This window comes from Cryptotermes secundus, unplaced genomic scaffold, assembly GCF_002891405.2.
Source record: "Cryptotermes secundus unplaced genomic scaffold, Csec_1.0 scaffold461, whole genome shotgun sequence".
Classification (NCBI taxonomy): domain Eukaryota; kingdom Metazoa; phylum Arthropoda; class Insecta; order Blattodea; family Kalotermitidae; genus Cryptotermes; species Cryptotermes secundus.
Genome location: NW_019739952.1, coordinates 620,714 through 638,561, shown reverse-complemented (window position 1 = coordinate 638,561; position 17,848 = coordinate 620,714). Strand labels below are relative to the sequence as shown.

Genomic DNA, 17,848 nt, shown 5'->3' with positions numbered 1-17,848 from the left:
GCTTTGCTACATGTATGAATCAACACATTCCTTTCTTCTATTAACTTTTTCTAGTATGTTGATCCTGACATACAGTACAGGTGCAGAAAATTCAAATTGGTAACTTATTCAAGAAACAGACTAAATCCATGTTTATGTCTAGAAGATAATCGGCCAATTTATTCCATCTGATTTTAACCTACAGCTTATTGGTATCATATCTGTGTCTCTTTACCAACTAATGACACTTAAGCCAACTGACAAAATCTTCTTGAGACTTGGTACGAACATTAAGCTGACCTCATCTATTCACTCTTTAAGTTTTCTACCATAAATACGTAGGTCGTACTGAAAGTCATGAGCAACAATTTTTTGTAAAGTAACATGCATTATTATTGACAAACTAAATACACCACCTAAATCTACAGAGCTTTCTTTATTTTTCCACATAATCACCACTTCTTTGTACACATTTCTCCCAGCGTTCTGGGAGTTTGAAAATTCCCATTCTGTAAAATTCTGTTGCAGCCATCCAAAGACACTGACCCACTGCTTTCTGAATTCAGGGTGCTTATGGAAGTGTGTGCATGGGTGCGAGCAATGTTCGAAGATGGGTGAAACATTTTAAAGATGGGAAAACCAGCATCGAAGAAGAGCCTCGGAGCGGTCGTCCTCGAACAGCCTCAACTGAACGCAACAAGGAAAGAGTGGATGAGATCATTCAAGATGACAGGCGTGTGACTGTGGACACAATAGCCCGAAAACTTGGAATAGGGCACAGTGCAGTACAGGAGATGATTGAAAGCTTGGGCTATAGGAAAGTTTGTGCTCGTTGCGTCCTGCGGTCATTGACCGAAGACCACAAAGGTCACATTGGAAGCAATTGCAAAGATGGGGTGGGAAGTTCTTCCACACCCCTCCTATAGCCCTGATCTCGCACCCTCAGACTACTATCTTTTCGGACTTGTGAAGGATCAGCTGCGTGGACAACGTTTTGAGACAAGGGAGGCAATTCAGAAAGCAGTGCGTCAGTGTCTTCGGATGGCTGGAACAGAATTTTACAGAAGGGGAATTTTCAAACTCCCAGAACGCTGGGAAAAATGTGTACTAAGAAGTGGCGATTATGTGGAAAAATAAAGAAAGGTCTGAAGATTGAGGTGGTGTATTTGGTTTGTCAATAATAAACCATGTTACTTTACAAAACATTGTTGCTCATGACTTTCAGTACGACCCTCGTAATACAAAGGTGGTATACAGCACTAAACCACTTAACATTGGGTCTCAAATTTGGAGCAGCAACAGATCCTTGGAAAATATACAATTATGGTTATATCATACTTTTTAAGAATACAAAACAAAACCTGCATCTAGCTCTTTGAATGATATCAATGACTATAAGCCTTTTTTGAAATTAGGTATGAGAAATCTTGAAAAAGTAAATATTGTCATGTGTATGGTGGTACACGTGGAAGGCCAGAGTGTTGCTAGGTAACTGACTGCTAAACACCTTGAGACCGAATACAAGCAAGGCAACAACGGAAGCATGGTGTTTTTCTATGCAGTCAATGCCACAGCTACTGCTATGTGGTGTCGTGGTAAACACTCCTTCACAACAATAGAGGCTGTTTTCTGTGTGTGGTCAGTGCGGAGGCTATATAATGAGTAGAGACCGGATTTTAATGCAAATGCATATTTCTTTCTTGCACCAGAAAGTATGCTCGTTTGGATATATGTATGAATTACTTCAGTTCTTAAATTTTGGACATGGTTTGATGGTGCATATAAATGCATATTTTGTCTGTTTTATGAATAAGCATCATATTTTCGAAGATCTCTATTTATACTGCATATTTCCTTTTTGAAATGTTTATCATATATATTTTTTAATTTTATGTTCAAATTTTCAATCATGGTCATGTGTATATAATTTTTCTGTTCCATATTAGAATATGTTGCATATCTGACTCAACATTTCGTCATGATTCATGTTTCTGATGCAATACCCAGGACGGGACTTCCCCGATCCCTCTACTCATAACTTGCCTCATCCGCATACCATCAGAGTGGCCGCAAAGAGATCAGTTGGAAGCGTCCACATGTAGCCGCTATCAACGTAATACTATTCAACCGATAAGGGACTTCACTTATTTATTTCAGAAGTCTCCACGAGGTTCATTACGCTTCTTCGTTTGAAGCTGGGGGCCATTCACATTAGTGCTGACTAGTCTGTAGTTAAGTTTGTTTAGCTTTCTGTAGTCATGCCGAAAGTGAAAGTAAGTCAGAAAACTAAATTACAGCTGTATCAGCGGGAGTTTGAAGGAGAGATGATAAGTACGGATAAGGAAATTCTTTATTGCCGAGGTTGTGAGAAAACAGTTGGTTGTGAAAAACGCTTTCAAGTGCTTCAGTATTTGAACACTAATATACACAAAGAGAATATTAAAATTAAATCCACGGAAAGTGCTCCTGTGCAAAAATTGATTAGTGAATTTTCTAATAATAGTTTTTCACAGTTTTCCTTTGATTTATGCAAAGTAACAGTAACAGGAAGTTTGTCATGTGATTTGAAGACATTATGTGCACTATAGTGCAGTGGGATTGGGAGTGTGCAATTTATGGAGACTGTTATCATGTGTAAATCAGTGATAGTGCTGTAATTTGAGTGTAATTGAAAGAGGTTGTAACCAAAGTGCCAATAAACCCAATCGTCTGAACTACAACCTGTCATTATCGTCACTAGTACCACTATACATGTGACAATATATATAAATGTTGTACCAGGGATGGTTTGTGAGCCAGGATAGCGCAGTCAGTATAGTGACTGGCTATGGGCTGGACGACCAAGGGTCAGAAGTTCGAGTCCCGGTGGGGTCAGGAATTTTCACTTCTTCATGTTGTTCAAATAAGCTCTGGGGTCCACCCAATCTCCTATACAATGGGTACTGGGGGCTCTTTCTCTGGGGGCAAAGCGGCAAGGGCGTGAAGCTGAACATTCACCTCCAACTTGTGCTGAGGTCAAGAAAACGTGGGTCTATACATCCACTCCCCTATATGCCTTCGTGGCAGTGCTTACTTAGTTAATTACAGAGGACAGTTAAGGATGATTTAAATGTTAAAAGTTTATAAATATGGTGATGGTGCAACATTTAAAATTGCACAGATTGCATATTTAACAGCTGCAATCTGTCATAATGGAAGTTCTACACAGGTGTGTCACTAAACACAGTAATTATGAATTTGTAGCTCATGCTAGCTTCACCATACAGACTGAAGCTCTGCTCAGAAATTCTTATTTTACAAACAGTCATTCTTTTAGAAGTATACACTTGGCAATGGCTACACTGTACATAGTAATACTATATTACATTTTATATACATTTCCTAAAAACCTTAGTTTCACATTTAGCCTTTTGTAAGAATGTTACCATGCTTAGCTAGACACAGAATCAATCAATAAGTACACATGGCTGGAGTCAATGAATATAAGAAAGGTTTCACTCAGGATAGTTCTGGCTCTAGAATGACATGCAGGACACTTTTCAGAAATGTCAGGGTTGCACAGTGGACTAGCAGTGGTATGAATGCTTAGTGTAATGGAAATTCTCCCCCAAAGCCAATGCCAATACCAATATAAAATATAAAATACTTCTGTCTCTCCATTTCCTTCCTCTATTTCTTCATTTCTGATCACAATGCATAAAGTGACCACTATTCAGTAAAATGACAGTAAATAGAAAAGATGTGTCATGTCACATTCTTATGTTTTCAGAGTATGTACTTAATGATAATAAATCAAATGAAAAATTGATGTGATATAACTCTTTACTTCTTAGAATCTGAATTTAATGTTAAATAAGAACAATTCAGTCTTTGTTTCTTGCAGTGCACTAAGATGATAAGTTGGAAGAGGTATCAGAGAAGACTGGAGCAGTTTCATTATTTTACTACACTTTATTTAGGAAGAAACATTGGAAAAGAACAGCTACTTTCAATAATTATTTTTGGTGAACACAAAAATAAGATCGTCATTATAAACTGGCAATTTTATTATTATATAACAGTTCCTTTTAAGAGAAACGTTATAAAAAACAAACATTTTCATTAGTTGTGCTTTATAGAGACTATTATGTCAAGATTTCATACAAAATTTGAAATAACCATCTACTTAACTGCCACAATCAAACAAAAACGTAAATACAAATTTCACACAGCTTTCATGCTGTTATACATTTTTAAAAAATAAAAGAATAACAAGAATTGAATATTCTCCAACCATTTATTAGCGTACAAACTTTCAGGAACCTATACCATTTGGTGATAGTCTTCCTTTCACTGCATACGTTTTCATGATAGCTCTGGTGATATTATAAAGGTAAGAAATCAAAAGAGTATAAAAGTTGGAGTTCAGTGCCATGATCTTCACAGGAAGCTACACGAAAATACAACATTTGTTCCAGTCACTGTACGGGACACAGAAAGGCACAGTAGTACTAAGCCTGGTGAGACACCCACTCACTCACTCACTCACTCACTCACTCACTCACTCACTCACTCACTCACTCATGGAGCTGAGCCCTTCTTGAGAAGCTGCCAATTGTGCAGCTACTCAAGAAATTCCCAGCATCTTATGGAACCCGAAGGTTCATTACCATGTTCACAAGAGCGTTCTACTGATCCCTATCCTGAGCCAGCTCAATCCAATCCATACCATCCCATCCTATTTCTCTAAGATCCATTTAAATATTGTCCACCCACCTACACCTTGGTCTTCCCAGTGGTCTCTTTCCTTCTGGCTCTCCCACCAATATCCTATACACATTCCTCTTCTCCCCCATTCATGCTACAAGCCATTCCTTTCTCATCCTCCTTGACTTATCATTCTAATTATACTTGGAGAAGGGTACAAGTTATGAAGCTCCTCATTATGCAGTTTTCTTCAACCTTCTGTCACCTCATCTCTCTTCGGTTCAAATATTCTCCTCAACACCCTGTTCTCAAACACCCTCAGCTATGTTCCTCCCTTAACGTCAGAGACCAAGTTTCACACCCCTAAAAGAGGCACTACTAACTCTAAATGTCAGATTATCTTTACTGAAACCTGAAAGGCTTAGAACCCAATTGGCAGGTTTCATAATTAGTAGACTTGCAAAAGTTAATAAATTTAGTACCACAGTAAAAATATATATTCAAGGTACTGAGATATGCGGAAAACAAAACCAGACTTCTAACTAATGTTAATAAGAAGGAAGGAGAGTGACAAAGTGTGCACGCTGTTGCCTGGAAGCTGCGTAACTGACTGTCCGAGAGAAGCAGGATTGGAATTGCAGTGGCTGTCTGAAGGTTCCCACAGCCATCAGAGAGTAAAACAGGATCATGAGTCTGGTAGTATGCGGAACAAAGAATCATTGTGCTGGCGAAGGCCAGCAGCAATTTAACAGTCTGTCAGGAGTGTGACTAGAGTGACCGATTGACTGAACTGGTTTGAACTGTTGGTTTGGTGGCCTCTCAAAATGAAACCACTGTGGCAGTTCAGGACTGTCTGGAGCAGCTGATGGGCGAATTGAACAAAGCCCAACATAATAATAAGCGCCAATTATGAAAGGCTTGAGGCCAGATGAAGATCGGTTAAGAAGAAATGAGAACCAACAGACAGAGGCTAAGATTAGGGCCTACCAAGAGACCATGCAGCGCGGATTCCAAACCAGGCTACAAATCGAAGACCGAGTTGAGGGTGGATCTTGGGAGAGAATAAGAACTGGTGTATGTACTGCGCAGCCACGTAAACTCGAACTTGTATCTCGTAAACAAAACAGGAAAGAAGTACTACTTTTAAATTCAATGTTTTTATTGAAGGTCACTAATCATAAATTTGTTTCTACCAAGCAGGGTGGCATAGTATTTCTAGACTTGTATTCAGAAGGTGTCCAGCTCAATGGCACCAGCTCTCCTGTCTGAGGTTCATCATGGTTTTCTTCACACTTCATCACTCATTATAATACTCAAGCCTATGTAGTCATAGATAAACCATATACATATACAGTGTTCCATGTCAAGGTGGCACACTTCAGTCAAATTAGTCCAGTTACTGGCTCTTGATGCTAGTTCTCCTACAGAACATAGTGAAACCCCTGATCAAAGTTTCTTTGGGAATATTAAAATGGACAAAACCTTAAGTGGAGGTAATTTAACAATGAGATTACTGACTTGGGATCCTTCAAATTGAACATTAAATGAGGGAAAACTTAAAACTGAAGAATATTCAATGGGTTTTCACTGTCATTATAACTCATAATCATGAAAGACAATTACAAAAGGTCTTGATCCATTTCTTCACAAGTATACTGCCATGTTATGGAACCAGTGGGCCTAATAAAAATACATTGATTTTGCTCAGTTCAAAGAGCTTATAAAAAGAATGAGCTATCCCTGTGCCTAGGATCGACACCATTAATGCATGTAGGAAGTGTGTAGGTAAAGCTAAATACACTGTAGACCTCGGTGCTGGATTATGAAGAGTGAGCTTCGCATTCCAACCACATTACATCCAGGAAAAGATTGCCTAATACCCATTGGCTAGGAGGCCATATGGGATCCAAAACCACCCTTCTGGGAACTGAGTTTCATTCACTTAATTCAAAGCCAATCACAGACTGAACAACTCCAGTTATATACAAGAGTTTTGATGTATCATTATACAATACAGCAAAACTAAAACTGTCATGAAATTTATTGCTAATTCTCCTTTAACCTAATGCCCTGTAACCTGTGCATTCCCATATCGATTTAAATATGATGCACGGTTGGCAAATAAATGCTCTTTTATTTCAATTTTCTTCTTTTGACTTATAAAGTTTGTGCTATTAGGTGTGAAACATGTCACTTCTGAAACGAATTCAACTATACAATTGAACTCAATGTTCAGAATAAAGCTAATAATAGTCACAGAACAGTGACTGATTTTGCCCATGGTTGTGTAAGACATTTCAGTACATTCCACTATGGAAGACTGCTATGTACAAGTATATTTTCTTACTGCTTTTGGAATTATACAGTATCACTGTAGCTCTGCTTCATGAATAATTGGATTTCCTGAATCGCAATGTTATTGATTTTTCCCATCCAAACTACATGCATATCTACTTTCCAATTCCATAAATAATCAATATATTCTAGATAGCCTAACCAAAAGAACAAAAGACGTCTGTTGCCATGATTCAGCTGCCTGTAAGTAGACCAATATTTACAGTTCTATCATACCCCTCTCCCCATCGGAGTTCAACTCCCATTTATAAATAAGAAGGTAAAAATTCTGTCTTACCTCGGACATCGCCTGGGAAGGACTGAGACAGCATTACCTTGTTATTCTGGAACAAGAAAAAGAAGCATCAATTTTATAGTAGTCAGTAAGCACACAAATTATTCAGTAGTATTTGAACATAAAAGTTGCATTTGAAATTAAACTGTAGGAACTGCACCTGCCAATTCATGATGTACAGAATTGTGGTTTCGTTTTATTTGTCATATATTAAATTTTAATCCACTCTTACTGAGTGAATGATTTGTGGGCACTCTTTCAATGGGTCAGATTATACTGAAAGGCTGAACCAAAAGACTGAACATGAACAGGAGGCATGTCACTTTTTTTTCAAGGTCTTATCCTGGCATTCACCTGGAAAGACTGAGTACTGATTACATAAACTATTTAATTATGCTGTTTCAACTGAAAACGTCATTTAGTACTGAATGATCATGCCAGTTGAGTAGACAAGGGCATTGATGCTTATGCTTATTTATGGAATAACATTGTTTCCATTCCAGTGTAACCTATAAGCACTGACTAATTAATTTAGGATTATATAGATACTGTCTGTAACTGTGTCAGTGCATTACATTAATAAAGAAAAACCTATAAGCACTGGCTAATTAATTTAGGAATTATACAGATACTGTTTATAACTGAGTCAGTGCATTACATTAATAAAGAAATTCAGACTTAAACCACCATTACGGTGTGAATGATTCTTGAGCTACTTAGTGACAGTGAATCGAAACGAATGGTGAGATAAAAAGGGACTTGGGAAGAGATGATCACAGCTTATTTCAAATAACTATGCCCAAGAAATGATGAGGCATGCATGCATGCATGCATATATGAAATCATGCACACATTTGAGTTTTCAAGTTTTACTTGAAAGAAGTACATTACTCTGTAACCAGTCAACTGCTGGGTAGAAGTGAAGCCCTCAACTTGAAAACTGAGTTATGTGTAATTTACTTCATGGTCCTGGCTATCACACATCTCAGGAGGCGGCAGTGGATGAGTAGGGAGCAATGATAAAATGGTGATCAGCAGTTGAAAACTGAAGAAACTTGTAAAGAAATCTGCTTCAATGTCACTCTGTCCACTATGAATCTCACATGTATGAATGTATGAGGGGTAGGCCTTCTCAGCCCTTGCACCGCGACCTACAGTGGTCTCTTGTGCTTTAATGAATCTCACATAGTCAGCTGGGACTGAACCCAGACCTTGGCAGTAAGAAGCCAGCACCTAACTGCCTGAGCTATGCCAGAACTCACAAACGTTTTACTATTTTAAATATAGAAATCCTCTTCCCACTACCTTATGGACAAAATTGTACTGTACTTTTAAATACCATCATATTTGTCAGATGATGTCACTAGCATCTTCCGGATCATTTGCACTTCAAAGCTCTGTGATAGATCTTAGCCACTATTTACAATTCCTATGCTAGTACCTGGCCACCCTACTTGTATGGAACCAAACGTTAATCACTGTATTCACAAAGGCCTGCCACTGGACCCTAATCCCAAGACAATTCACATCGTAAATAAACTGCATTTCTGGATTCCTTTCTTTCACCTCCAAACACATGTTTTGAGTACTGTACTGACTCTTCTGTGATACTTCCTTGCCATTTTTTTATCTTTTGTTATTTAATGGCGCTGTCAGTATCAAGGCTCTATAGTGTTCATCAAAGGGTGATTATATGAAGAATTGGCGGAATGAAAATTGGCAGGGGAACCTGAAGTACCCAGAGAAAATCTGCCTCAATTCCATTCACATGCTGATTTCAAAGTGAAAAATATGAGGGCACATCTGCAGTTTGAAACAAACATAGAAGTCCTGTGAAGTACTTATGTTTACCTTCCTTCAGATATTTCAAGCAGTATAATTAAGAAGAAAGCAGTCTTCTGGGATTTGGCACCGTGTATATATGGTGTTAACCGACGTTTCGGAGGAACGTATCGCCTCCATCTTCAGGGTAGAAGAAAAAATATAAGAAATCTGCAAGCGAAGAGACCGTGAGAACCGGTAAAAGCAGTCTGCTTTTACCGGTTCTCACGGAAGCCTCAAATCTTACATAGTTTAATTAAGCATCAAGATGTATAAATTAATAATTATATAATTTACTGACAAATTCCTGTGCATAATTTCTGCTAGTACTACTATACACGTATACTTTATGTTCAATTTGTAAGTTTCACATCATTGCCAAAGCTTATTAGACGGTAACATATAAAAAAGTTTATTACAGAATGTTTGGAAGTTTAAAGTTTAACTGTATACAATATTTCGCACTTTTCACTATTTATCATTACAAATTGGAAGCTAAAACAGAGTCTGCATAATCACCATTTCTGTTTACACTCTACAAAATAAAATACATTAACCACAATAATGACACTTTCCTTATATGAATAAGGTAAGCAGCATAAAGAGAGTGAAAATAATAGGACACAGACACATCACTTCAAGATCAGTGGCATACCTTTTCACTTGTTTCCTCATCCATTATGGAGATATCAGTGAATGGGGAACGCGCCTCGTCTAATGACGGTTCCATTTTCAAATTCTGCAAAACAGAGAAATTCAACATAACAGTCAAACGTCCTTGGTCATAACTACTCTCCATGTTATGCGTAAGACCACTTCATAAAAAGGCTTTTCTGAAATCCTTATCTGCAGTCCGCCCAGTCTCCTAGAGGGGATCCAACAAGTAAAGGTGACTGAACTGTGAACGTGATTATTCACGCCCATCTAGGGAAGAAGTTAGGAATCAGAGGTGCAAGAAAATCAGGTAACAGTTGATTTTATCATCATAAATAGTATACTGCAAGATGCAGTGGTATCACACAGGTGAAATTCCTGCAACTACTGTTGTCTTAAACTGTTTCAGTTTCAGGAGTTTTATAGCAGTTCATTCTGGCAATCTGGAAATCTCCATGTCCTATGCATGACATCTGAGTTATTTTCAAAGAAAATATTTGAGCCCAACATCAATTTCATCTAGCTTATCTTCAGTGAGCATTCAGAGTTCCAAGACGGTTATTTTGTTCAGCAACAATCCCGTCTGCCTTAATTTATTTGAAACCCTACGAATAAATCTTCTATGTGAAAGTCTCACATTTAAAATTTTATGCCATAATCTTCTCCACACATTTCTTGCAGAACCACTTTTCACACAGGTACTGTACATGAACACTAACTGTTCCAAGGTGTATCTCATACATGTTATTTCAATACAAGTAATAACATGTCTGACTGAAACACCAATCATCCTACACAAAAAGTACAGAAAGCAATGTGGGGCTCAGGAGATACATAAGTGGGCTGGCCCATAATGCGTGGGTTCCTTCATGGTAGCTATCCAATGATCAGCTCGAGTACCTGAAAAAAATCCCTGCATATTACTTGCAAATTGCTGTAAGCATAATGTGGAACTTACTGTTTGAAACATTTGTTACTTGTAATTCTGACCAAATCGTTTTGTGTGGCCATCACACCTTGAACATTGAACTCAAGCCATGAACAATGAAAAGCATTTAGAAACAACTACCCACTCTGCATAACATTTGTAAAGGGTTTATCCAAAAATAAGAATAATCATCAATATCACAGACAAAACAGCCGTTTTGGGGCCATAGCCTTCCTTAGAAGATTCTGCCAGATTAGCAATCAGGTTTCCACTTTTTTTGGATTTTGCAGCAATATATTTTTTACTGAGCAAGATCATCAGCATTGCATAACCTGGAGGACCAGGTCTCTGTATTTCTGTCACCCACTGACAGGGTGGCGCAGTTATACCCCTAGGAACCGGATTCCCTTTTCATCTCATCACCTTCTATGATTCGCAAGGCTATGGTGGAAGCATTCTAATCCACCTCTGAACAGGAACCAAAAATAATCTTTCTACAAAAAAAAATTAGAGATGCTGATCTGAAATGCTCAAGGTAACGTGCATATAGTTACTGCCATTACTGATACAGACAAAGAGATGCAAGTTTCTGTTTGCTGATGACCGTTTTTGACTGTATGAATAATTCACTGCCTGGCTTCATTTACTTTCAATTCTTGTGACAGAATCTAGGCTAAACCTTTAGAACATCAACAGAGTACAGAAATGTGAGATGTCTACTGGTTGGCATTCAAAGTATTGTGGGTCGATCAGAAGATAGAAAACTCTTCCTTAAACTGACAATCACAGACAGTGTTTGGTGTTTGGCTTGACATGAATTCCATGACAGACACAGTCAACCTACGTATTATTAATCATGACTCATCACCTGGCATTTACACTGTTTAGGTGTTGTATCAGTCTTACCTTTTCTGTATCATGCGCAGATCCATTGGAATGGATGCGTTCATTATGACTATCCGGCTGACAGACGAGGGACATGGGCTGAGAGGATTCTGCTTGTCCCTGTGAAACTTGTTGCCCCTGCTGTCCCTGTCCCAGTACTGTGCGCAAAATTGGTGTATCCCTGCTCATCAACAGACCCTGAAGTTTCTTCCGTTTCAATGGGGACATGTCTGCCGTGCCAGCTGCCTCATAGCAACTGTTAAGCATGGCAGCAGCAGCAGCTGCATGAGGATGGCTAGGCGCTGGAACTGGGGATGGATGGTGGGGGAGTGGCAACCCTGGCATGGCCCACATTGGGAGGCTCATTCTTGAGCTCCCACGCTCCATCACAGGAGACTTTCCATAAAGATTATACGGGTTCTTTTCAAATGGAGGACCTGGCATGCCTGATGAGTGGGGTGGTGAAATATTGCTGCTACTGTGTGGAAGAGGGGACATATTTGCTGTGGAGGTACTAATGCTAGGAGGAGAGTGGGCAGAAGAGGGGTCATCATCTCTGTGTCTTTCAAGTTGATGCTGATGTTGCTGTTGGTGAGATTGCAGATGTTGGTCAGCAGGATCTTTGGGAGGATTCGTGTGAGACAGGGGCCCTGTCTCCTCCACAAGACCTTTAACTTTCAGTGCTTCAGCAACCTTGAGCAATGCAGCCAACTGGTCCTGAGCAACGTTCACCTCTCCGCGATACATGTACTCAAGGATCGCCTTCATCTCAGAATATTTTACATCTTTGAGCACTACAACAGGATGCCTACATGGGAGCTCTGTGAAAAGGGACTGGAAATAGGATGAGCATGCTGCCAATACCATCTTGTGGCACTTGACAGAAGTACCACCCTCACAAGCCAGTGTCACATCTGTAAATGCTTCATTGCGGAGGAGCTCGTCAAACACAGCAAGCAAATTGGATCGATGGTTGTTCCACCTCAGACAATACTGCTGTGTTGCACTCCCCATCTTGTTGCTGGTGAAAGGAGCCGTGCCGAACTGGCTGGATTTCCTTCAGAAATGATCCACTGCTGTTATGTCAGCAGTGTGTCGCAATTCAGCAACACGATGTTGAAGCAGATGTGTCTGCAGATAAGGCAAAACATTCAAATTTAATATAAGTGATGCTCATTAATCCTCTGAATTATCACATACTGACATTTCCACAGTTTCACTGTCTTTATATTGGTAGTTTCTTTGTTTTCATTTTGTTCAGAGGGAGGAAAGTTGTGAGCATTTTTATCTTCTGTATAAAAAGGAAGTTCATGAAAAATATCAACACTGTCAAGAAAAACTGGTAAAACGCCAAATTATGTGGTCAGTACGTACAGAAATAAATCGAATAAATGGCAGGCAAACAATGAATGAGACTTAAAACTGGCAAGAATATATTCTGAAGATAAACTGTGATTTTAACCGTCTCGCAACAAATTGAGCAGTTTCATTTCAGAATAGCTGTTATGCTCATTAAATGCTTTGCAGCATTAACTGGTTTGCTTTAACATGCAGTTTTAAAGATGAAAGCTACATATAAGCAAAGCCAAAGATAGAAAGCCATACCATTCATTTTATTTTCTGGTTGCAAAATATGAAGCTTCTGTTCCTTTCGCTTATTTACTTTGTGAATGGGTTCACTTATAGCACTTATGAATGTTTTAAGAAGAATGTTATCCAACAATTTATCGCGATTCCCTTACTTCGTGTGCAGTTCACTACTGTGGAAAACACAAAGTCAAGTATGGAAAACTACTGGTGACTGTCATGATGAAATGACAAAATGTTATTTTCTTGCTACTACGAGACTGTTAGCTCTTTGTGAGGACACTTGAAATATGGACATTTTCTAACAGCAAACGTTATTCCGAAAACAATTCCTAAACATTATACCAAAGTATATGAGTTGTGTGTTTGCTGTCAGCTGACATTTCAATGTGTCTCGATGTTACAGTTCTTCCATTTCTTAAAACTGTGGCTCATAGCCTTTTGCTTCCCACAACATGAAGATGTTTCTGTTTTTAATTCTAATACAGTGTGCCTTATGAGATGCTTCTGGGAAGGATCAAAGATCATATAATGAACCAGTGTGGGAAATTTGGAAATTAAAAGCATAATTTGAGCTATAAATTTACATGCTCATATAAATAAGCCCATGATCCATGCCATGATAGGTTTTCCCCGGTGGATAAACATGATAGATAATATGTATTGGTGAAGTTACCCTAGCGACTAAGCCTCATTTTATTCACAATGTATAAGCCACAAGTAAATTTTCCCTCTGTGTAAGCCACTTACTATTCATGAAGTGGAAGGTAAAGGTAACATTCTGTTGTGCCTAGGCCCCAAAAGTCATCATACTGAGATGTGGAGTTCTAATGGGAGCAACTATAAAGACTGCTATTTTCTGGAACGTAACACTGTGTAGTCTGGTAGATGTTTGCCGATATTTTACAAGAACACACAGTACACTTCCAACTTCAGTGACCTGATACTGTGAACATGCAGGCAGCACATTCATCCAAAAGGTCGGTAAATACCTAGAAGACTTCCTGACGTCACATTCCAGGAGAGCTCTATCATCATCTGCAAGTGCCAGTTTTACTAGTCTGTTCTGACTTCAAGGTTTATATTGGAATTAGGCCATTAATTTTTGTATGGTACAACTCTTCTTATTCTGTCTTTTCATGTACACTGGTTAAATCATTTAGCAAATCTGTTTTTTTTCATTCTTTCAGATTTTTGGAATCAATTTATTTTATATTCATCTATTTTGTCTGAGTTGTTACATTTTGGTTCTTGTCTGAGTGTTTGATTGCTGACATGGCCTGTTCTCCTATAGCCTGAAGCAGTCCTCTGGAACTTCATTTCAGTTAGGGTTGGCACTCCGGCCCACATAGCAGTGTGGCTACAGCCATTATTTTATACAATTTTAGCAGACTCGCTGTTCTTGCTTTGTCACCTAGCAATCTTTAAATTTTGTCACATACATAATGGGAATTACTTAATTTCATGTTAAAAGTGCTAATATGGTTAAGTATTTAAACATACTGACTTGTTTAACTGGTCTGTCATTTATCGCAGTTTTTGCCATTATTGGTTACCTTGGAATGCCAGAATTTTGTCTCTGCAGCTGATATTTTCCTGCTCTATTTCCCCCACGATTTTGAACAACTCAAATTTGCCTTTTTGTAAACCAACTTCACATATTGTTTTTGCCTTGTCATACATAAATAAAAAAGCTGCCATTAAAGGAGACCCTTATAACATTGCAGTCATTTTCTAACACATTTTGGCAATGTTTTGGTACGTCATCAACATAAATACGAGTACTTAAAAGTGTGGGTGACAAAGTTCACCCATGTTTTACGCGTTGGTAGCTACTGAGCTTCTGCAACTAATTTTTCGTTTTCATTTGTGTTGTGGTACCTATACCTATTCACAAGCTTTACACTCTTATACGGTGCTTTGGAATGGAGAGCTGTCCATTATCTGTCACAGCGTATTTTGATTAACTCTTGTGAAAGATTTTTGTAAAATCAATTAATAGTCATGAAGGTTGACACATTAAGCTGTCCATATTTTTAAATCATCTGTGTCTTAGTAAAAGCACAAACTATAAATGGAAGAATGGTATTTAATTGCTCCAACAAAATGTACAGTAACATATTAACAAAACCTGCTCTTCAGTAAAAGCTGGTGAAGACTAGTGACGGCTTCGAAATCTGGAAACGCTATGGAAGGCAGCACTTGTGCTATCTTCATCATAAACGAGAGCCAGAGGTAGATGTGGGAAGGAAAGGGGAGGATATAGTATCACATAATGAGCTACATTTTTATTTCCTTGGCACTACAGCCCCAGTGGGCCCAGGCCTACCTCCATGAACTTCTCCGTTCACTTCGGTTTTTCTAGATCTAACACATTCGGTAGGACTCCTTGGGCAGGTGATCAGCTCATCACAAGGTCTCTACCTGTACACAAATACAGAAAAACGCACACACACACACAAACTAAACATCCATGCCCTGAGTGGGATTCGAACCCACGATCCCGGTTTCCAAGCGAACGAAGACAGTACATGCCTTACACCGCTCGGCTACCATGGCCGGCGAGCTACAACATTAACCTGCCGAAATTTGAATTAGCAATCATGACCTCTAAAAGGATTATAGTTCTTCCAGCCCAAAATGTGGACACTTTCCTGACATATACCTTAACTCCAATTCTTGCCATTTCTCAAGTGATTAACGCCCTAATAACAATAATTGTGTTGTTGAAACTAGGGATGGTACGTCCTCAGGTTGCAGACGGAGGAAACAAATTTCTACATATGGAGGGTAGCTGCAAATATAGGACGAAAAGAAATTTGCGCATAAGCTCTATATAGTGTGATAAAACGTAAAGGTGTTCCTGTGCTTAACTAATTAAGCACTACGCCACGAAGGCGTGTGGGGGAGTGGATGTATAGAACCACACCTTCTTCACCTCGGCACTAGTTCGAGGTGAGTGGTCAGCTTCACGCCCCGGCCGTTTTACCCCCGGAGAAAGAGTCCACGGTACCCATTGCATAGGAGGCTGGGTGGGACCCAGAGCCGGTCTGGATGACGTTCAGAAAAGAAGATTCTGACCTTACCGGGTCTCGAACTCCGACCCCTAGGTCGTTCAGCCAGTAGCCAGTCGCTTTACCGACTGCACTATTCCGGCTCCTGTGATATCTTGTTTAAATACAACTCGAAGATATTGCGCAACATATGTCCTATGACGTTTAGTTTTCAACATACATGTCACCGACAAGTGGTGCAAGGTAACAAACGATCAAACCATTGGCGCCTCTACGTTACAGCAGATATTCAAAGCGGTCTCCGTCATCTCAAGGCAGATGGCAGCGCGCTGCAACATGTTGGCATCAGCTGTTGTCATATCTGCTTAAGTCTTGCCAGGGAGGGACTGCATACACGCGATCCTTCAGAAATCCACCGGAGTTAGATCCAGCGAGCGAGGAGGCCATCCAATAGGCCCTCGGTGTCCAATCCACCTTCCCGGATAAGTAGGTTCAACCACACCCGGCCATCTTCCCCACATTATGAAGGAGTTCCATCGTGCGCACACCACACCGTCGGCCTCACAGATAGGGGCGCGTCTTCAAGCATCCCCGGTAGAAGAGTTTCCAGCAAATCACTATGTTGTTGAGCAGTCAGCTTATCACGTGTCAGATCGGTAACCACGACAATGTCCCAATCGATTACAGCCCAAACACTGACGCTGAAGTGGTAACCATACTCACGTTTGCCCATAATTTGAAGGTTATCCATTGTCCAGAGGTGAGTGTTGTGGGCGTTGAACTCATCCTGACGCGTAAAACATGCTTCGTCTGTCATCGCAGTGCGCTGATGTCGCAGCCATTCGCAAAACTGTGTCCATAGAGCCGATCATCTGGAAAGAGATAGGCGCTCTACGAGCAGTGATGTGGATGCAACTGATCGTCACGCAGTACTTCGAGGTCCTGGGTTGGGGTAGTCCCGATTCTCGTGCGATATCGCGTGAGTTGCTCCACGGCTCTCGTTCCACAGCTGTAATTATGGCATCTTCACTGGCTGGTGTCCGTACAATCCGTGGGCGACCTGCGTGCACAAGTGCCCTAGGTGCTACACTTTCTGCCTCACGGAGACGCTGCTCCAATCGCTGAACCTGCAGCAACGCAGCGGGTATTCCCATGCAGCAGTACAAGCCGGACTATTACAGGTACCGAAGGTTAAAGGTTCGGCCACACAGACTTTCGTACGCTATGTACGCTGTGTTCCCTACGTTAGCTGCGTCGCAGAGTGTACACAGCGTACGTAGCGAACATGGCGTAGCGCTCTGTGTTGGCCGAACCTTAAGAGCATGTCGCAGTATTTCCCGTATAGTATGTATTCTATGACAATGATATCAGAATTGACCCCAGCTATGCTCTGTGTGTGTTAGTCCACTATGTATCGTCATGAAAAAATAAACGCTGCTGGGAAGTATGTTAGCCCATCTGATGGTGACTTATATCTCGTAACCCAAGCGTCTTAGGACATAAGCTGTATTACATTTTCTACTTTTTTAAGAAGGAATCAAATTATGGAGAGGTTGTGCGCGAATTTCGTTTCACTCTGTATAATGAAAAATTAGTCGGGAACAGCCGACGAGAGGTGGTCCTCCAGCGTGATGGCTAGGAACGGCGCTAACCACACCTCGTCGA

At 40.0% G+C, this 17,848-nt stretch overlaps 1 protein-coding gene across 1 annotated transcript in view; it reads right to left on the bottom strand.

Annotated features, from left to right (window-relative positions):
• The window catches only part of LOC111872125, a 64,732-nt gene that overhangs the window by 19,574 nt on the left and 27,310 nt on the right, over positions 1 to 17,848 (bottom strand). The window contains exons 4-6 of the mRNA XM_023865709.2: positions 11,604 to 12,713; positions 9,771 to 9,854; positions 7,298 to 7,343 (exon numbers count right to left, since the gene is read on the bottom strand). Coding sequence (XP_023721477.1) covers positions 7,298 to 7,343; positions 9,771 to 9,854; positions 11,604 to 12,596 — 1,123 coding nt within the window. The 5' untranslated portion in view covers positions 12,597 to 12,713. The remainder of the gene's footprint in view (positions 1 to 7,297; positions 7,344 to 9,770; positions 9,855 to 11,603; positions 12,714 to 17,848) is intronic.